General features: G+C 49.3%; 1 protein-coding gene across 2 annotated transcripts in view; it reads right to left on the minus strand.

Moving 5' to 3' along the window:
* Positions 1-22,447, minus strand: part of LOC116956391 (polypeptide N-acetylgalactosaminyltransferase 18-like) — a 49,774-nt gene that overhangs the window by 23,431 nt on the left and 3,896 nt on the right. Inside the window, exons 2-3 of one of the 2 annotated variants that reach the window (XM_032977978.2) lie at positions 17,190-17,426; positions 13,991-14,243 (exon numbers count right to left, since the gene is read on the minus strand). In XM_032977978.2, the coding sequence (XP_032833869.1) occupies positions 13,991-14,243; positions 17,190-17,426 (490 nt within the window). Of the gene's footprint in view, positions 1-13,990; positions 14,244-17,189; positions 17,427-22,447 lie in introns of those variants that run through there. The other variant, XM_032977979.2, reaches the window with a different exon arrangement.

The raw sequence follows: 22,447 nt of genomic DNA on the forward strand, positions 1-22,447 counted from the left end.
GTACTGACAATTAGCGTCTTGCGCTGCGAACCCCGGCGGCCCTGAGTTCGAGTCAATGGCAGTAATGAACTGGTTGCGGGACTCCCCTAGTTCGACTCGGCCTCAAAATGAGTACTTGATGCCATGTGTATAGCATCGCCACAGGGGAGACAAAGGCGGCCGGGCGTGGTGCTGGCCACACCCACCCCCTCGTGTGCCGTGCCGGCCTTCATATGGTGCTCGTAAACAGAAATGGCCCATCAGTCTGTTAAGGCGATACGGGGATTCTTCATCATTGGAGCAGTGGTGGCACGGCAGCTGCTGCACTACACTAGGAACCCAGTCACACGAGTTTGATTCGCGCTCAGGACCAATGCCAGTGAGGATTATCTGAACCGGTCCTGGGGCTTCCCGCAAGGTCGACTCAACCTCAAATAAGTACTTTATGCCGTGAGTAGTAAAACATCGCCACTGGGGAGACAAAGGTGGCCGAGCGTGGTGCTTGTCACCCACCCAGCCACTTCAAAGGTGCTCGCTAAACAGCCCTGGCCCCAACAGCCTGTTTAAGGAAGAATTCGCTTTCCTCCTTTCTGGCAATGAAAGAGGAAGTGTTCAGATGTTCAAACACCAAATAGTTGCCTCGTCACAGGCATCAGGTCTGCATTAACCACTCATATTTGTTGCAAAACATGCAAACAAACAAGCTCTGACAATACACACATTTTCTTTAAACTAAACGACACTTTTTATTTTACCAGGTAAGGCTATGGTAGCCCTTTTTCATAAGTGACCTGGCCACAAATGGAAGCTCAACAAAGTGGCTGATCACGGAGAAATTTCTAGCAGCCAAATACTCGTAAACGCACGTTTCAAAATTTGGAGGGGAAACACCAGAGGACCTGGAGAAAAATCTACGCGACCACAGGGATCGAACCCCCAACCTCCTGCATTCCAGGTGAGGTAGTTAACATCTTCTAGCCACCGTGGCACCCCAAACTGATTTGAAACTGATTATTCTACACCAGAGACAGCCTTCTTGATGGCCTTGTCTCTCTAGACAAGCCCAGAAAGTACGTGTGGTTAATGCAGACTTAACGATGCCATGGGCCGTTCTACCTTTTAAGTGTTTGAACATCAACACAACTCCTGTTTGATGCCCACAAAGGTTGAAATCCTATCCCTTTAAAAAAAATTGGATCCTGCCAAAAACATGTCCCATAGCCTGTTAAAGGTTACACAGGAATATGAGTCTTCGTCAGAACAGGCATGCCCTTTTAAGAGTCATTATTATTAAATAGGTGTTTGAAACATAAATGCCAAGTAGGTTTAAGTAAGATTTTAAAATGTCATAATTGCCTCTCTAAGGAGGAATGCACGTGGGTGATGAAGGTTGCCTTGCAAAAAATATATAATTTGAAAGCGAATAGAATCGAAAGCCGTCGATTTTGAATAAACTCCGTGGAGTGTATTGTAATTTTAATGTTTACATAAACGAAACGAAACCGTCACGTGTTTGGCACGTAGGTGTGCGTGGGTACTGATACGAAACCAGATTAGCAAACGACATATCTCCCATACTCTTTGGTTCTTTTGGTAAAGTCACGTAGGTATAAAATAAAATAAATCACGACGTTTCGATTGCAACACACGCGGTCGTCTTCAGGCGGAAAATATATAATCCAGCAGTGGAACTGCTGAACCTTCCTGCATGTGTGCCTCCCCACGTACAAAGGTAAACGTATTCTCTCCTTCTCCAAGAGCACAATTCCAGCAGCATTGCTTCAGGACAAGCATAAACTCTCGACCGCATTCAGAATTATTTGGCCGCTACTATGAATTTCCACACGATGATCATGATAAGCCACTTCGTTGAGCCATCATTTGTGATAGGCAGGTCGCTTCTGAAAAAAAGAGCTATACAGCTCAGTGGGCCTTACCTGGCAATATAAAAAGTTTACTTTTATTTCTGCCTTTTTTAAAAAGTGATTTGTTGAACTTAAATCTAGATTTGAAGTTTCGTGACTGCAGGGATCCACTCTTTGGTTCTTTCGGTAAAGGCAAGTAGGTATAAAATAAAATAAATGTATTTTATTTTAATACATTTTATTTTATTAAAATTTATTTTATACCGATGTGACTTTACCGAAGAACCAAAGATTATTTGTTGAACTTTCCTATACTTTGCACTCCTATCATCTTTTTGTATTTTTTTTTTGTTGTAACGTCCCAACCCCGTGCCCCTACTGGACATCTGTGAAAAAGAGCTTCCATAGGTCTTTGGATTTCTCCTGCAGTGTAAATGAACATTCTGATTCTGATATTTACGCGATCTAACCCACAAACAAAACCAACCCCTTAGGCTTGTACCCACACGTTTCCGCCGCCTGTCACCCCACTGGCATGTGGGTTATTACGTCATTGCTCGACTTTAAAAAATATACTCATCGCTTGCTTGCACCTGTGCCTTAATCGTTTTTTCAGCGCCTCCACTTGCTCTCAGATGATATATTTGCATTAAAAAAAAACAATACAAATTCACGCGTTCGTGTTTTTCTTTTCGATTTCGACCGTCACCCAACCTCTCCTTAAGCCTTCTGGGCGCTGCACTCGTCCTCTGCAATGTCGATTGTCTGTGTGTCTTTGTTAAGCTGCACCTGTCTACGAACCCAGCGGGCCCTCGAGCTCCATTCCTGCTCACGGACAACGTCACCAACACCGGTGACAGATCATTTCGAACTGGTGATGCGACTCGGCCTCGAATGAGTAGCTGGTGCGGTGGTGTGTAGTTAAACATCGCCACTCGGGGAGACAAAGGCGGCCCCGGGCGTGGTGTTGGCCAAACCGCCCCCTTCATGTGCCGCGCTGGCCTTCGCTCGCTATTCTCTAACAGCACTTGCCCCAACTGCCTGCTCAAGGTTGTCCGGGGGATATTTGTCTTTGCTGTCCTCACGCAGCACGGATCTCCCGTGTACAAGAGTCGGGCAGCGTGGCTAAGCCGCGACCATCATCCTTGTAACAAAGCCAAAAAAACTAAAACTTTTGTTGATTGGGGACCTTTTTCCCCCAGTATCAAAATGATCAAAGAAAAATAAATAACATTTACCCCTTCCTGGCATTATTTTGAGACTGGCTAAAAAGGTTCATGAGATAGATACATATACAACTGGTCAACGCGAGCCCTTAATGCTTTGATAGTTGTGTTGTGGCGTAACGCGCGGGGTGAGTGAGGGGTGAGGTGAGGTGACAACTGGTGTGGCTGGCGGCAATTAGGGGGCGAAGCATAGATTGAGCGGGTGCAATTGGGGACGAGCAGGTGTGAGCGTTGGGGCACGGAGGAGGCGCTGGAGAGGCGGGAGATGGAGGCGGTAATTGGGGGGACAGCGCGTGCCGGAGACGCCGTGGAGGAGGGATACATAAGGGGAGTGTGCGGAGCAGCGCGGGGTTGGGGATCCAGGGATGAAGAAGTGAAGCGTCGGGGAGAAGACGCCTGGGACTTCGCCCTCCTCACCTCGTCCTCCCCAGCAGTGTTGGCTGATCCCCTGCTGGGGCACGAATGAGTGGGGAGGTGTTGTATATGCCGGGTATTGAAAATTGAATGAAAATAATACATTTTAAATATAATAAAAAAAGCGTAATTATCCGAAATCATGTTAATTTATGTAGTTATGCGCATGTATGCTAATTAGAAATATAATCGTATTAATTTATGCGAATGTATGAAATTATGCTAATGCACACCATTATGATACTTAGGCCCTGCCTCGCTGATGAGGGTAGTATTATCAATCGGGGATAATAAAATTAATTGTATTAAGTTATGCAGATGTCCTGTAAGTATGCTAGATTAAGCTCAGCTTCGTTGTCTAGGGTTGTATTGTCAATCGGTATAATACAATTATTCTCGCTTTAACATTTACTGATTATGTATTCGTGTGTTTTATGTCAGGTCTCCAAATTCAAATCTTACCGCAGGATACAGTTCTTATAATTAAGATTATTACGCATGAACTTAGGAAAGAAACACTCAAACACTTCTGTGTAAAATTTTGATTTAAAGCTTTCGTGACTGCAGGGATTCATATTCTTGGTTCTTTCGGTAAAGTCACGTAGAAGGGAAACAATATTATTTTATTGTTTCCCTTCTATGTGACTTTACCGAAAGAGCTAAGAATATATACGTCAATAGATTCATCGGCAAGATTATATAATTAACGAAATGCCTTGGAATAAGGGTGCGCGACGGGGTGCGTGCCTTCCCGTAGGAAGGCACGCACCCCGTTTAACACGACATTCTCTCTGTGAGCGTGTAGATTCGTGACAAAGGTTTGAAAAGTTTAGTTTGTATCGATTAATCTATTGGTAATTTATGCAATTGGAAGTAAAATCACATAAAACAATTTAAAAAAATATGAATGTACTTATAAACGACGTATTCGTATCACTCGATGAGCCACGATGCCTTCACGGCCAGCTGATGGTCGGGCACTTTATAATTAGTCTTCTTATTGTGGATGCTTGGATTGTCTCTTTGGTAAATTCTTGTGTGAGCAGACGCCGGGAGCGTCGTGGGTTGGTAAGGGTGGGGGAGGGTATACGAACGACGGCTGGCTCCCTCGCTCTTGTCTTGGGTCCCAGCCGGTGCTGGTCGGTGTGTGAGTGGGTCGAACCCACGGCGTGCTCGCTGTCGCTGACATTCTTGCTCACGGGCGGCTGGCCAGGCTCTTTCCCCTGCTGGATGAGCCGAGTCGGCACAACGCTCGTCCGCTGGCAGCTGGCACCCTTGCTCGGTGACGCTGGTGGCGCTGCTGGCGATGAACGATGCTTTCGTTCGTTGATGGCAGGCTTGGTCGACGTTTGGCCCTCTCCGCCCTTCCTCGAGGTTGATTGCTTGACGTTGAAAATAATTTTCAGTGATACTCTGTTCGGTCCATGCCGAACTCAGCACAGAGCATCACCTCGCCCCTCTTCTCCGCGATGCACCACATGCATTGTCGATCTCGAGGCCATGCCCCGGAGCTGGCTTGCTGTCCTGTTCCGAGCTGCTGTGTCTTCTTGTCGAGCCGATGGTCGCCGTCTTTTGCTGCTGGTAGCTGCGTTCAATGCTTATTTTTGTCTCTTTTTATGCCAAAAATTCCTTACTCCGCTCGCCCTCTCAGAAAGAACCAGAACTTACTTTGATCTCGCTCTGTGTTGTGGGGGGGGGGCTGTACGCGTGTCCGTGTGTGTGTGTAATTTATTAAGCCATCTGTTCATCCGTGGGACACAGATGCCGCCCCTGCAATGAAAGCTCTCTGGCGATGAGTCATTTCCCTCGCTGTGGGTGTAACATTCCTTGCTATCCCGTGCTGCGGGAAGACAAAGACGGTTGGGCGGCTCTTTTCCTGTGGAACACAGTTTATTTTGGTTGTGTAAGTTTGCCCTATTTCGCCTCATCCCTTCTCGATAACCCTCGGTTTAATAATGCATAAATATTATTTGGTTTATGTTTCCTAAGATTTGTGATTTAACATTGTCATCACCACGTATTTTTTAGGTTTTATTAATTTCGTCCCCCCGTCTGTATCCGTCCTGAGTTTTAGAGGTAAGTTTGTTGACGGTTGAAATTCATATTTCTTGGTTTTTGTAAGGTCATGTAAACGACAAGATGTAATAGAATTTAAGGTAAATAACATTAGTATTAATATGACATGTATGAGAAGTGATAACCCACGAGGGAGATTATAGTCCGGTGTTCTTTTTTTTATTGTAGCGAGTGTGTGGACAGTCTATGATGCCGACGCATTTGTTGATAAGTTCTGAACTTTAACCGTTGTATTAATAATAACGAAAGGGAAAATTATTTTAGAATTCGCCTGTGAGTGGCCGCTTGGTTGTCTGTGCTCTCAAAAAGGGTGTCTTTGAGGTCCTGTAGAGTTCCCCTAGAGTCTCATTAGTAATTCCCCCCCCTCCTTTCCTCTTTATTTTGGGTTTATTACTTGTTATGGCCTATCTCCGGCGTCCTGTTGTGTGTGAGAATGGCGGCTGCTGTGAGGGGAGGGGGTTGTTCACCTCACCCTTTTGCCCCAAGTGACACCACGATTGAAAAAAAAATAGATTGGCAAAATCCTTATTAATATAAAAACAAAAATGGAAAAAGGCCTATATGTATACAACAGAGGTGTAAGGGAAGTAGGGCAGGCGAGGGGAGTTAGGTCAGTGAGAGGGGATAGCAGGGTATAGCTGGGGAGGCAGTGTTTACTTTGCACCGGATGAGCGGAGGTGACAAGTGAGAGTCGGGGAGTTCGGAACAAAGGGCGTGTGTGTTCATGTGAAGTGAGGAGCATCCACATCGGATGCAAGGTAATACAGTCACACAGGTGGAAAGTTAAGAGTGTCCGTGTGAGTACAACACGACACTTGCACTGTGATTTGTGCTGTTCGCCTTGTGGCAATATTCTCTGTTCTACGAAGACACCGGTGGCGGTGCAGAGACGTGGCCATACAAGACAGGCTGCCTCTGGGTGTAGGCCAATCAGTTTTAAAGAATGTATGACATTATTATCATCATCATCAAAGCACGTTTTTTTTGTTGTTGCACGTTTTGTCACAAGTATGTGTGGTGAATGCAGTCTTGATGCCTTGCAGTAGATGTGTGTCTGTGTCGGGGCCGCTGTCCGCCCCGACTCCTCCGTTATGGTCGAGCTACTGCTCCCCGACTGCTCTGTCGGGTTCGGGCTACCGCCCCCCCAATATCCTCGCTTCCCAGTGCCCCCGACTTTGTCGCTGCCCGCGTAGGCATGATTCAATTGGTGGGGCCGACTGCTTGACGCGCTACGCGTGCTCAGTGGCCGACGCGCTGCTGTGAGGCAGAAGCACCACGTGGTACTCCAAGGGTCGCTTCGCCCTGGGCCAGGGGCATCTCACGTCAGGTTGTATCATGGAGACGTGAGAGCAGGTGTGCGGAATTGACAAACCGAGTCTTCTTATCTTAACAGCAGGCAAACGAGTGGGCGAGTGGGTCGGTGAGTGTCTTTGTGAGAGTGGGTGGGTGAGTGTGGGTGAGTGAGAGGGTGGGCGAGTGGGTCGGTGAGTGTCTTTGTGAGAGTCGGTGGGTGAGTGTGGGTGAGTGAGTGGGTGGGTGAGTGGGTCGGTGAGAGTGGGTGAGTGAGTGGGTGGGTGAGTGTGTGGGTGAGTTTCTTTGTGAGAGTGGGTGGGTGAGTGTGGGTGAGTGAGTGAGTGGGTGGGTGAGTGGGTGGGTGTCTTTGTGCGAGTGGGTGGGTGAGTGTGGGTGAGTGAGTGAGTGGGTGAGTGTCTTTGTGAGAGTGGGTGGGTGAGTGTCTTTGTGAGAGTGGGTGGGTGAGTGTGGGTGAGTGAGTGGGTGGGTGAGTGTCTTTGTGCGAGTGGGTATGTTTGTGTGGGTGAGTGAGTGGGTGGGTGAGCGTCTTTGTGTCAGTGAGTGACTGAGTGAGTATATTTGTTTGGGTGAGGGAGTGGGCGAGTGAGTGTGTGGGTGAGTGATTGAGTGTGTGGGTGGGTGATTGAGTGTGTGGGTGGGTGAGGGAGTGTGTGGGTGGGTGGGTGAGGGAGTGTGTGGGTGGGTGAGGGAGTGTGTGGGTGAGTGAGGGAGTGTGTGGGTGAGGGAGTGTGTGGGTGGGTGGGTGAGGGAGTGTGTGGGTGAGGGAGTGTGTGGGTGGGTGAGGGAGTGAGTGAGGGAGTGTGTGGGTGGGTGAGGGAGTGTGTGAGTGGGTGAGGGAGTGTGTGGGTGGGTGAGTGAGGGAGTGGTTGAGTGAGTGGTTGAATGAGTGGGTGAGGGAGTGGGTGAGGGAGTGAGTGATGGAGTGTGTGGGTGGGTGAGGGAGTGTGTGGGTGGGTGAGTGAGGGAGTGGTTGAGTGAGTGGTTGAATGAGTGGGTGAGGGAGTGGGTGGGGGAGTGAGTGATGGAGTGTGTGGGTGAGGGAGTGTGTGGGTGGGTGAGGGAGTGGTTGAGTGAGTGGGTGAGGGAGTGGTTGAGTGAATGGTTGAATGAGTGGGTGAGGGAGTGGGTGGGTGAGTGGGTGGGTGAGTGTCTTTGTGCGAGTGGGTGGGTGAGTGTGGGTGAGTGGGTGGGTGAGTGTCTTTGTGAGAGTGGGTAGGTTTGTGTGGGTGAATGGGTGAGTGTCTTTGTGTCAGTGAGTGGGTGAGCGAGTATATTTGTTTGGGTGAGGGAGTGGGCGAGTGAGTGTGTGGGTGGGTGAGGGAGTGGGTGAGGGAGTGTGTGGGTGGGCGAGGGAGTGTGTGGGTGGGTGAGGGAGTGGGTGAGTGAGTGGGTGGGTGAGGGAGTAGGTGAGGGAGTGTGTGGGTGGTTGGGTGAGGGAGTGGGTGAGTGAGTGTGTGGGTGGGTGAGGGAGTGAGTGAGGGAGTGAGTGTGTGGGTGGGTGAGGGAGTGTGTGGGTGGGTGGGTGAGGGAGTGTGTGGGTGGGTGGGTGAGGGAGTGTGTGGGTGAGGGAGTGTGTGGGTGGGTGGGTGAGGGAGTGTGTGGGTGAGGGAGTGTGTGGGTGGGTGAGGGAGTGAGTGAGGGAGTGTGTGGGTGGGTGAGGGAGTGTGTGGGTGGGTGAGGGAGGGAGTGTGTGGGTGGGTGAGGGAGTGTGTGGGTGGATGAGGGAGGGAGTGTGTGGGTGGGTGAGGGAGTGTGTGGGTGAATGAGGGAGTGTGTGTGTGGGTGGGTGAGGGAGTGTGTGTGTGTGGGTGGGTGAGGGAGTATGTGTGTGGGTGGGTGAGGGAGTATGTGTGTGTGGGTGGGTGAGGGAGTGTGTGGGTGGGTGAAGGAGTGTGTGGCGTGGGTGGGTGAGGGAGGGAGTGTGTGGGTGGGTGAAGGAGTGTGTGGCGTGGGTGAGGGAGTGGGTGAGTGAGTGGGTGGGTGAGGGAGTAGGTGAGGGAGTGTGTGGGTGGTTGGGTGAGGGAGTGGGTGAGTGAGTGTGTGGGTGGGTGAGGGAGTGGGTGAGGGAGTGTGTGGGTGGGCGAGGGAGTGTGTGGGTGGGTGAGGGAGTGGGTGAGTGAGTGGGTGGGTGAGGGAGTAGGTGAGGGAGTGTGTGGGTGGTTGGGTGAGGGAGTGGGTGAGTGAGTGTGCGGGTGGGTGAGGGAGTGTGTGGGTGGGTGAGTGAGTGTGTGGGTGGGTGAGGGAGTGGGTGAGTGAGTGGTTGAATGAGTGGGTGAGTGTGTGGTTGAGTGAGTGGGTGAGTGAGTGGGTGAGTGAGTGGGTGAGGGAGTGGGTGAGTGAGTGCCCTCAACATTGTAAGCGAATTTCTTTTTTAAATGTTTCATAATACATTTTGGCGAGCGAAGGGGTAGCTTGTTACTAACTAGCTACGAAGAAGCAACTCCACCCAGCAGTGGATAGACCAAGAAGGGGGAGGCCTCCACCCAGCAGTGGATAGAGCAAGGAGCTGTGAAATGCATTGTCAAGACGGCCCCCGCACCTCACATTAGCAGGGTTGGCTATGTACGGTGCGAAATAAATCAAACACACACACGCACGGTACAATATGGCCAGTCAGGTCAGTCCATGTGTTTGCTGCATGACACAAAGCGCCGTGGGGCTCAGTAGGGGTGACGACCATGATGATGGTACAAAATGTTCCGGTCCGAACGCTTTTTTGGCAGCGGCTCTCTCCTCAAGGGGTTATTTTGAAAGCGTGTTTTGTCCTTTCCTCCCGAAATACATCATATCCGTAAATATATATAATAATTGAGTCATTAAACAAACCAACATCACATCCCACCGACAATTATCCGACGGCTCCGATCTCAGGCCAGTTTGGGGCGCGACGGACAAATTGTTGCGACCGGCAAAGTTTCGCCATCGCATGACTCACGTGCTCGCCTGCTCATTCGTGACCGCTTGTCAAAGCGACCAGCGATCTCCGACCGCACCTTGCCATAAGGCGTCGATGTTCTCTTTCGCACGGTACGCACGTAGCCCGACCGCGCTTCATCGCATGGTGCGGGTGAAGGACAAACCAATTAAACACAACAAATAGCAGTCCGAAAGAAATGAGTTTGCCAATCGATGTGATTTAAGAGTGCAGGGCCCCAGTGGGTTACTAATGTCACGAGGCAGAGCATTGGAGACGGCCGCAGGAGCGCATCTGAAAGGGCCGCGCGCGATGCGGTGACCACCGCCTTTGTGCCATGGCCGAGGCAAAATCTGATTCTGCGAAGATAAGCGGAGTTTGAAACGCGAAGATTCAATATGCGAAGTTTCAGAATAACGAACTTTGGATTTATTACCATTATAGTAATGGTAAAAATTTAAATAAGAGAATACATGGATGCACGGAAATCTATAAATAAATTATACAATTATCCATCTACGGTACGTGTGTTGAACTTCTTTCGCACCGTACGTATTCAACCGTGCTAATCGGGGGTGCGGTGGGAAGGACAGCAAAACACACAGAGCAGTCCTAAAGAAATTAGTTTATCAATCTAGATGATTTAAAAGTGCAGGGCTCCAGTGGACTTGTCATTGGCCTACAACACAAGTCTGGATTAAGGGCTTGATGTTGAAGCTCGCAATGTCAATTCCCTTGCCTTGAAACAATAACGACTGATATGTGGGACGATGCTGAGTAACAGAGGCGACTGCGTGTCGATATGGGGGACACTCACTCCCGTTCCTCAACAATGGATTGCCATAAGGTTCATCAGTAGTCACGCCAACTTTTTTCACTGTCTATACAGGCCACGGTGGTGAGATGTTACCTACCTCGCTGGGTATACAGGAGGTCGTGGGTTTCCGAACCTGACTGATGCTGTATATTTGGAGTTTGCGTCTCTCTCTCTCTCTCTCTCCTCGTGGTTGCGTGGATTTGTCTCTGGCTCCTCCGGTTTTTCCCTCCACATCTAAAATCAATCTCAGGAGTTTAGAGCATTAATGGCTGCTATAAATATCCACATGATAAGCCACTTCGTTGGAGCTATCACTTGTGACGGCCAGGTTGCTTCTGTAAAAGAGCTACATAGCTCAGTGGGGGCCTTACCTGGTAAAATATAAAAAAAAACTTCATACATTTTTATTTAAAGCTTTCGTGACTGCAGGGATATATATAGTCTTGGTTCTTTCGGTAAAGTCACGTAGAAGGGAAGCAATAAAATTATAAAAATATACATTTTATTGTTTTTTTATTGTTTTATATTTTTATTATTTTCCTTCTACGTGACTTTACCGAAAGAACCAAGAATATAAAAAAACTTTATAGTTGCCACCAACCGGGTCAATTGGGGCTGAACACGTGTCACGAATAAACACTAATGCAGGGCCCAGGCCCCTGCTGATGCCTCCTGGATAAATAAAGAAATACGCATTATTATAATTTTAATGCCAAGGGAAACGTCCAAATGTTGCAGAAAACTGTAAGCGGTGACCTACGCACACACAGGCAGTGAAGTTACGTAAGAATAAAATTGATTCAACATGGAGGTTTTTGCAACCAATATTATCCACAAGAGTTTTTTTGGGCGAGATCGCGTAAATATAAATGTGTCGTTAAACCCGCCACCACCTGACACAGCCAATAAAAGTTTGTAAGATTTATGTTTACATGACAAACCTTATTAATTGGCTGTGTCGGGTGGTGGCGGGTTTAACGACACATTTATGTTGACGTGATCTAACCCAAAAATATATTATGAATAAAATGGAGTTTAATTGGATCAACTTCAAGAACTAAAAAAATCCCAAAACGCACTATCAGAATGTACGTAGTGACACAATCTGTCGCACGCAATTTCCCCGCGTCGCCCCAAATGGACACTTGATCACTTGCTCGCTCACCAACTCAAGTGCTCGCTCATCTGCTCACTCACTCACCTCACTTTCCTAGGTGAACGAGTGTAAAACAATCAATGTCCCATGTTTCTGAAGCATGTGTCCGTCATCTTCCAGGGCGGCACCACCTTTCATTTGTGCGTTTGACAGCAGCTCAGCTGAACGGGCCGATGACACTCTGGGCTACTTGCCCAGACAAGAATGTCACCCTGTTTCACGTCTAATCCAGATCGGGGTGAATCCGGTGCATGGTTCATACCGGCTCTGCCCATCTTATTATCGCCGGTGGCTGCTCTTTCTATTGTCATAAAATATTGGGTGGGCCACGATGGCTAGATGGTAACGACCTCGCCCAGTATGCAGGAGGTAATGGGTTTGATCCTGACTGACACCTGCTGTATATTTGGAGTTTGCATGTCTCTCTCTCTCCGGTTTTTCTCTCCATATTTAGAAACACGCATTTGGAGTATTTGGCTCCTGTAAATGTTCACATGACGATGAGCCAATTTGTTGGACTAGCGTATGTGATAGCCAGGTGGCTTTTGATCAAGAGCTACATAGAGCAGTGTGCCTGACCTGGTAAAACAAGAGGTTAGGTTGAGTGGGAGATCGCTTGGAAGTGAAGCCCTGGAGTCTGCTATAGAAGTGTGGGGGCTAGCTGCCGGGCGGCCGGGTGATGGGTGTGCAGCAATGGATTCTTGTATCCACCTGTGCGGAGCTTTGAAACGGCAAGGCACTCTGAGTGGCGTACCCGGGTGGGAGGGGTCACAGTTGATGATGACGCTGATGACGATGGTGATGATGGGGATTATGATGGTGACGAAGGTGATGGTGGTGATGGTATTTGTGGTGATGACAACGATGATGGAGGTGGTGATTCCGATAGGTAACTCGTGAAGCTGATTGACGAGTTCGTTATTGATGGGGAAACCAACTCCGTGCAGCTGCCAATTCCGGCCTGCAGAAGTGGACATCACAGATTTACCTCTGAGATCCCTTCTTCTTCAAACTAAACACAAACTTTGTGTCTACTTTGTTATCCTACCCCCACACTTCCGATTAGCACGGTTGGCTATATATGGTGTGAATTAAGATAAACATACATTCATACGGTCCACACAGAGTCGAGGGACAGCACGCTCGTCAGTCAACCCAACATTTGGGTTATTTCTAAATTTACTTTTTCGAATAGACTCACCCGCCCCTACAACAGGAATGTGGAATTTCCACCACTGGCTCCGCAGGGCTTCATGCGGGGGAGGCGATAGCCCGAAGGCTCGGCAAATATTTGAGCGGATCCAAATGACTTTGGATTTATTTATTGCCAGGGTTGTTGTGCCCCTGCTGCCGGTCGTTTGGATGTGAAGGTTCAAGGTCCCGTGGAAATTTGAGGTCACTGGAGGTCAGCGCAGCAATGACAAATTGCTACAAATTACAAACAACCGTTTCACAACGGGTGTTTGTAATTTGTGAGAAAAATAATATATTTTAGTTAAGTTTAGAATGTGAAATTGTAGCCATTGCTCTGAATCAGCGATACAAAGGAAGAAGAAGAAGAGGAAGAAGGGCCACAATTTGATAAACGGGGGCAGTGTCTTGTTTGGCAAGGTAAATTGCCAAGAGCAACTCGGGTTGCATAACAAACAAAACAAGCGTCTTATATTTCATTGCCGTTGGAAAAAAAAAACAAGGGATAAAAATCCGGTTCATCACAGATCCCCATGGCGGCGTATTGCAGTAAGCGCGCACGTGCATTCACGAGCGGCAACGCGTCCCTGGTTTTGCAATCGTGTTTACTGGGAGCCGAGAGGGGGCCCTCTTACAAGGACGTAGAGAGATCAATAGTCACACTGAGAGCCATGTGGCTACATAGAGAGCCATCGAGTTACATACATGGTGATGATGGCGATTATGACGACGACGATTGTGGCGATGATGATGATGGCGATGATGATGATGATGACGATGCTAATGATGATGGTGGTGGTGACGATAATGGCGATGATGAATGAGTGACTCCCGAGTGGCGTACCTGGGTAGGGCGGTTGATGATAATGGTGATGACGGTGATGCTAATGACAATAACGACGATGATGATGATGCTGATGAAGACGCTGATGACACTTACGATGATGACGTTGAAGATGATTATGATTATGGTGATTATGATGACGCCGACGATGACGGTGACGATGACGGGCGAGTGTGCGACTCCGAGTGGCGTACCCGGGAGGGCGGTTGTCGGGCACGTCGCGGTCGAGGGGCAGCCGGTCGCTCAGGTAGGCGTTGTAGCCGTAGGTGAGGAAGCGGGCGCACGCCTTGCGCCTCTCACGGGGGGGCAGCTGCCCCCCCCACTCCTTGAAGAGCGGAAGCTCGGGCCGCGCCACCACCTCGTTCCCCTCACACTCCTCCTCCTCCTCCACGTCCCTGCCGCCCTGCCCTGCTGCCGCCTGAGGCTCATTCCTGGCGCTCTTCATCTCTTGAAACGAAACGAAGAAACGGGACACAAGCAGAGAGCGAGACGTTCACTACCTCGCTTGGTATGCGGGAGGTCCGTGGTTCAATCCCGACCCTGACGATGCCTGCTGTTGTTTATTTGTATACGCGAGGGAGGGGGGGGGGGGCAATAACTCGAACCCCCATGCAGAAGGAACAGATGGATATCGTCACGGCCATGATCGTAGTGGGCGCTCAGAATCAACATCACGCGTTTGAGAGTTATGTGGCTGGCACGTGATGATGATAATTGCCGCTTCGTTGAGCTATCATTCGTGATAGGCAGGTCGCTTCTGAAAAAGCGCTACGTAGCTCAGTGGGCCCTTACCTGGTAAAAACACAAAAACATGATTTAGAGTTTAGATTAAACCCGGGTTCTCGAGTGTGGCGAGTTGATGGCTCCATCCTGGTCAAACAGAGTGGCCCTCTCCAGCTCTCGAGCCTGGGAGGCGCCTTCCACCACCACCACCAGCAGCAGCAACATGACCGAGCCGTTGCAGGTCGCTGCGGCTTTTGCCTGTGCGTGTTTTTTCGACACAAAACTGTGCTCGTCTGACATTCGTCTTCTCTCTCAACACAATCACTCCGTACCTAGCTGCCCTGTTAACTGCCTCCCATCAACCCTTCCCACCCGACCTGTTCTAACGCCACACCCAAGCCGAGCCAAGCGGTTGCGTGATCAAGTTCAAGTTTAAATCTTCACTGAAAGTTTTCGTGACTGCAGGAATTCATGCTCTTTGGGTATTTCGGTAAAGTCACGCTGAGGCAGTCCAACGGCAATCATTGCCAAGTAATCAATTGCCAAGGAAGAGCAATAAGTGATCAAACCAAGGGCGTCAAAACCACCAAGACTTTATGGGCTACCAAAGATTCACAAACCTGATATGTCATTAAGATCCATAGTTAGTACAACAGGCTCTGCCAAATACAAATGAGCACAATACGTAACGAAACAAATACAGCCCTACATCTACAGGACCTCTTTGTTCATTGCAAACTCAGAATATCTTGTAAATTTAATTAAAGATAATAAGCTTAACCCTAATGATATGAGAATATGTTTTTCCCCCTTTTTTCTGGCAACAAAACAAACCTTTTTCGAGGAATCATGTCTGCATTAACCACAATACTTGTGGTCAGAAAGTAAACAAAAAACACTCTGATAATATATGCATTGTCTTTGAAACTGATTGGTCCACACCAGAGACAGCTTTCTTTCTACTTTAGTATAAATACATGTTCATTTTGATTCATATGTTGTTTTTTATGACTTTCTGTGAACGAAAAGACAAATTCTCCCGTTTTCTCATTGAACACAAAAAACCAAGGTTTATGGGGAATAATAGCCATTTCTATACTTTTTAGGCATCAGCAATACCCGAAATATCACTTACTACCCAGGAACAAAAATTGTGTTACATCGTGTTATACATGTGGAGGGGAAAAAGCGTAGTAGGACCCGTAGAAAACATCCACGCGACCACGGGGAGAGTGAGAGAAGGGATACCACAAAATTCAAATATGCAGCTGGTGTCAGGGTCGGGATCGAATTCACGACCTCCTGCATACCAGGCGAGGGAGTTAACATCTCCTAGCCACCGTGGCAAAGATTCGAACTGCAATCCTCCACAATGAGCGGCCACTACTGGGGCACTGTCAGTGCCCGATGGCGTGTGGCCATGGGAGATGTTGTGGCCATGGGAGATGTTGTGGCCATGGGAGATGTTGTGGCCATGGGAGATGTTGTGGCCATGGGAGTTGTTGTGGCCATGGGAAATGTTGTGGCCATGGGAGTTGCTGTGGCCATGGGAGATGCTGTGGCCATGGGAGATGTTGGGGCCATGGGAGATGTTGTGGCCATGGGAGATGTTGTGGCCATGGGAGATGTTGTGGCCATGGGAGATGTTGTGGCCATGGGAGATGTTGTGGCCATGGGAGATGTTGTGGCCATGGGAGATGTTGTGGCCATGGGAGATGTTGTGGCCATGGGAGATATTGTGGCCATGGGAGTTGTTGTGGCCATGGGAGTTGTTGTGGCCATGGGAGTTGTTGTGGCCATGGGAGTTGTTGTGGCCATGGGAGATGTTGTGGCCATGGGAGATGTTGTGGCCATGGGAGATGTTGGGGCCAGGGGAGATGTTGTGACCATGGGAGTTGCTGTGGCCATGGGAGATGTTGTGGCCATGGGAGATGTTGTGGCCATGGGAGTTGTTGTGGCCATGGGAGTTGTTGTGGCCATGGGAGTTGTTGTGGCCATGGGAGTCGTTGGGGCCGGGGGAGTCGTTGTGGCCATGGGAGATGTTGTGGCCATGGGAGATGTTGTGGCCTGTGGAGTTGTTGTGGCCATGGGAGTTGTTGTGGCCATGGGAGTTGTTGGGGCCGTGGGAGTTGTTGGGGCCGGGGGAGTTGTTGGGGCCGTGGGAGTTGTTGTGGCCGTTGGAGTTGTTGTGGCCATGGGAGATGTTGTGGCCATGGGAGATGTTGTGGCCTGTGGAGTTGTTGTGGCCATGGGAGTTGTTGTGGCCATGGGAGTTGTTGGGGCCATGGGAGTTGTTGGGGCCATGGGAGTTGTTGGGGCCGTGGGAGTTGTTGTGGCCATGGGAGTTGTTGTGGCAGAGGGAGTTGTTGGGGCCGTGGGAGTTGTTGTGGCCGAAGGAATTGTTGTGGCCGGGGGGGTTGTTGTGGCTGAGGGAGTTGCTGTGGCCATGGCAGTTGTTGTGGCCGCGGGGAGTTGTGGTGAAGGTCGTTGTGGCTAGAGAGAGGAGTTGTGGCCAAGGAGTTATTGTAGCAGAGGGGAGTTGTAGCAGAGGGAGTTGTGGCCACGGGATCTGTAGTCAAGGGAGTTGTGGTTGGGGAGAATTTGTGGCTGGGGAGGAGTTGTGGCCATGGAAACTGTTGTGGCCGAACAGAGTTGTGGTGGTCTCCATACCTTGCAGGATCTTCACCACCATCCTCTCGATGTCGTTCAACTGTTCCGTGTATGGTTCGCTCTCCAACCTCCTACGGATGCTGAACATCGAACCAGGAGCCTCCCCCCGGATGGACCTCGAGGAGGAGTCCGAGGTGTCGTTCGAGTTCCTTTGGAGCCAGAAGAGGTTGACCAAGCAGGAGACGAGCAGCGCCACGCACAAGAGACTCGACCTCCGTGCCATTGCCATGGGAAAATCTGGAGCAGAAGAGAATCAGATTCGTCATTTATCCTGAGGTCGTGACCCTGACACCTGCTGGATATTTGGAGTTTGTGTCCACATTTAGAATCATCCTAACGCGTTTCAAGTATTCAGTTGCTACTCTAAATTTCCACACGGTAAGCCACCATGTTTGACTATCATTTTTGATAACCATTTCGCTTCTGAAATAGAGAACGCAAACTTCAAATATACCAGAAGGTGTCGGGTCGGGATTGGACCCATGACATCCTGTATAGCAGGCGAGGGAGTTAACATCTCCTAGCCGCCGTTGTGCCCAATATAGTGACTATCTTTGAAACCAAAAAAGGTTGCTAGATCTTAGTCTAAGTTCTAATAATAAAGATAACCTGATTAAACAAATGACACAAAAACATGATACTCTTTCAACATTTATTTATCTTCAAATGATTCTACATGCAATAACCATGTGGGGAAAAACATGTGAACGTTTACATTCAGTAACCGCGGACACCCCCTTAAGCAGCAATGACTGCAACTAAGCGTTTCCTGTAACCATTGGTCAGTTCCTCACATCGGGTTTGAGGAATGTTGACCCATTCCTCCTTACAGAACTCCTTCAACTCGGTGGCATTTGAGGGTTGCCTTGCATGGACAGCTCGCTGCAGGTCCTGCAACAACATTTAGATGGGCTTTAGGTCCGAACTTTGACTAGGCCATTGTAAAACAAGTTTAGGATCATTGTCTTGCTGCAAGACCCACTTTCGGTTCAGCTTCAGCTCACGGGCGGGTGGCCTGACATTATCCTCTAGAATCTTCCAATACAATGCAGAATCCATGGTTGCGTAAATGTTGCCAAGCCGTCCAAGTCCTGAGGCAGCAAAGCAGCCCCAAACCATCACATTCCTCCCACCATGCCTTGCGGTTGGGATGAGATTCTTCTGTTCGAAAGCAGTGTTTGGTTTTCGCCAAATATAACGTTTCTGATTGAGGCCAATAAGTTCTACATTTGACTCGTCTGTCCAGAGAACATTGTTCCAAAAGTCTTGTGGATCATCCGTGCGCTCTTTGGCGAACTTCAGACGAGCAGCAAAGTGATTTTCTCCTATCTCTCCTTCTATGAACTTCATTCATGTTCAGTCTTTTTCTGAAAGTTGAGTCATGTACACTCACATTAGACAAGGAGAGAGTGGCCTGCAGATCATTGGATTTTTCTCCGGGGTTCGTTGTGACTTCCTTGATGATTTTCCGGTGTGTTCTTATGGAGATTTGGACGACCGCTCCTGCATAGAGTGACTGTGGTCTTGAACTTTCTCTATTTGTAGACAACTCTGTCTGACAGTAGATTGGTGGAGCTCCAAATCCGTAGAAATGGGTTTGTTACCCTTTCTGGACAGATGAGCATCAATAACTCATGACTTGTTTCCACACACCTTTATGGCGAAGACCAAACTCACACAGTTTCTGATCTTTTTATAGGGCAGTGCCTCCCAAACTCACCCCTGAACATCTACCAAATTCATTAAACACCTGATTCTAATTATTCCCTTAAGCTAATGAAACCAGGGCTTCACTCACTTTTTGACATACCCTGAACCTTAATTACTCATTGTTTGTTTATTTCTTACTTAATTTTGGTTCAAAAGACATGGAATTGGTTAATATAAACCCCGTTGGATATTTAAAAGGCCGGTTATGATTGAAGAAGACTATCGGGGTAAAACTATGGGATTTCCATCACTGTGATTGCGGTTAACACAATTTTTTTCTTTCACTGTATCACTCTATATGCTTGTTCCAATTGGCCGTGTTGATCCAGAGTCGTTGGGGTAAACACGCATGGATGGAACTGGTTTTACGACGTGGTATAATTTATGGCGGCATTGCTAGGTCCACTTCCCCACCTGGTACCAGGCACTGTGGCAATGTGAGCTGCTTGCAGGTGCAGACTAAAAATATACAATGCAATGAGGCTCTTCCTGATTTTGGCACGTATGCAAATACAGAATGTCCAATCAAATGTCAATTTATTAACATAAAATTTTCGTTTGGCTAGTTAGCATAAACACAGAATGGGACCACGCATCTACCTGCTACTCACACGTCCGGCCGCCCACTCATCAACCGATCCGGTCACTCACCAACCCATCCACTCACCAATCCACCCGCTCACTCACCAACCCACTCACCCATCCGCCCACCCACTCATCCACCCACTCATCCACCCACTCGCGCTGATAATCATTACACAACACAACCAGATACTCATTTGACCATGAGCGGGAATCGAACTCGGGTTCACCATGATTCGCAGGGCAGTGCGCTAACCACCTCATCACCCCCCCCCCCCCCACTTTCCCACCCCGCCTGTACCATGTGACCGCGACTTCAGCTCGAATGGGTAAAACGCTGGGTTCCATTTGGACGAAAGTAAATTTACGTGACAATAGTTTGGTAGTAAACTCCACCTTGGGGGCTTCACAGTCCAGTGGCGATCTGAGCCGGTCCCAAGCCTGGATATAAAGAAAACCCGTAAAGAAGGAAAAAGACGAAAGGAATCCAATGGCACGTGGCGGTGACCACAGGAGGAGGATGCCGGCTCAACGGGGCCCCCGGCTCAACGGGGCCCCCGGCTCAACGGGGCCCCCGGCTCAACGGGGCCCCCGGCTCAACGGGGCCCCCGGCTCAACGGGGCCCCCGGCTCAACGGGGCCCCCGGCTCAACGGGGCCCCCGGCTCAACGGGGCCCCCGGCTCAACGGGGCCCCCGGCTCAACGGGGCCCCCGGCTCAACGGGGCCCCCGGCTCAACGGGGCCCCCGGCTCAACGGGGCCCCCGGCTCAACGGGGCCCCCGGCTCAACGGGGCCCCCGGCTCAACGGGGCCCCCGGCTCAACGGGGCCCCCGGCTCAACGGGGCCCCCGGCTCAACGGGGCCCCCGGCTCAACGGGGCCCCCGGCTCAACGGGGCCCCCGGCTCAACGGGGCCCCCGGCTCAACGGGGCCCCCGGCTCAACGGGGCCCCCGGCTCAACGGGGCCCCCGGCTCAACGGGGCCGTGTCCTCAAAGCCAGGAACCGCGATGGGGTCGACTTTCATTTATTTATTAAGGAATCGGAAAGCGAGGAAGACCTTCACAGAGACAATCAGAATATTCAAGTACACTGTTGGAATCCGATAAGCTATCAAGCTCTTTTTCACAGATGTCCAGTCGGGGCAGGGTAAGGACGTTACACAACACTACAGAAAGGTAAACACATCACCAACACATCTACAAATACAACTAAACCATCCCCATCCTACCAGGCAAAGCTCACGGAGGTATTCACTTATTTTTTTTAGAAATGATAGCTCAAAGTGACGATGCCGACGACATCAAGACATTGGTGCTACACAATATGCGGCCACTACCTGGGAGCATATTGGCACTACAAGACAGAGTAAAGTGGAAACAAATCTTCTCTGGTTCTTTCGGTGAAGTCACGTAGAATGAGAATAAAATAATAAAATAACACAATAAAATTCTGTACCTTTCACCTGAAGACGGCCGCTTGCGTTGTGGCCGAAACGTCGTGAGAATTTTATTTGTGTTATTTTATTATTTTATTCTCATTCTACGTGACTTTACCGAAAGAACCAAGGAAGATGAATCCTTGCAGTCACGAAAGCTTTAAATCGAAATGTAAACAAATCGCCAAGTGTGCTGTGGACACCTATTACGGGATGTCTGCCCGTGGATCGTCGTGATCATTATGATACACTATACACTACACCATTATACACTACGTTATACACAACACACTACAGTATGCACCACTATTATACACTACGTTATACACTACAATATACACGACACTACTATACACCACTATTATACACTACGTTATACACTACACACTACACTATACACTACCACTATTATACACTACGTTATACACTACACATGACACTATCTATACACCACCACGATACACTACGTACGACACTATACACCACCACTATACACTACGTTATACACTACAACACACTACAATATACACGACACTACTATACACCACTATTATACACTACGTTATACACTACGTTATACACGACACTACTTTAGAGCACGATACAAGAAGTACATTGACACTACAAGACAGAGAGTAAAGTGTAAACAAATGCCGGAGTGTGCAGTGGACGCCTCCTACGGGCCATCTGCCCATGGATCGTGATGATGAATTTGTACTAATTATAATAATTTGTACTAATTATAATAATTTGTACTAATTTATAATAATTAGCACGAACATCCCGCAGGCCGGGTTTCAGCGAGAACGTCGAGCGGGATTCTCACCCCACAAAGTCGGGCACGCCGAGGATTGCAGAGTGGCTGCCTACGAGCGGTGGCGCAGCGGTTGGCACACTCCGGCTCCGCGTAGAAATCCGCGGCAGCCACCACGCGGCGTGGATTTCCCAGCCCCACGGGGCCCGGCGAACCTCAGCAAGGACAGCAGCCCCGTGGCACGGCCACCACCATTCCCCCGTTCACTCGCCCAGCCGCACTGACCAGCGTGGTGAAGTATGGTCAAACAACGCCGCACGGCCAAACACCTTCACGCAGGAGTCTAGCGATGCCGTATGTTGGACTACATGCAAGTGTGCCTGTGTCCACGTGCGTTATATTGGTGTCTGTGTGTATATGGGTACGTATGTATATTTGTGTACGAGTTATATTGGTGGATGTGTGTGTAAACCTCGCCACTTAGGGATACAAAGGCGGCCGGGCGTGGTGCTGACCACCCTTATGTGCTGCTACTCGCTACTAACAGCACTTGTCCCGACAGTCTGTTGAACGCAATACGGGGGGGGGGGGGATATTTGGCTTTTGTGTGCGTGGGTGGGTGGGTGAGGAGTGCGTGGGACGAGCGAGTGAGGATGCGGGCTAGTGGGTGGCTGGGTGGGTGAGTAAGCGATGCGAGTGGCTGGGTGAGTGAGTAAGCGAGCGAGTGGCTGGGTGGGTGAGTAAGCGAGCGAGTGGCTGGCTGGGTGAGTAAACGAGTG

The sequence above is a fragment of the Petromyzon marinus genome, chromosome 65 (assembly GCF_048934315.1).
Source record: "Petromyzon marinus isolate PM22_M1 ecotype Great Lakes invasive population chromosome 65, UKy_Petmar_22M1.pri1.0, whole genome shotgun sequence".
NCBI classification, from domain to species: domain Eukaryota; kingdom Metazoa; phylum Chordata; class Hyperoartia; order Petromyzontiformes; family Petromyzontidae; genus Petromyzon; species Petromyzon marinus.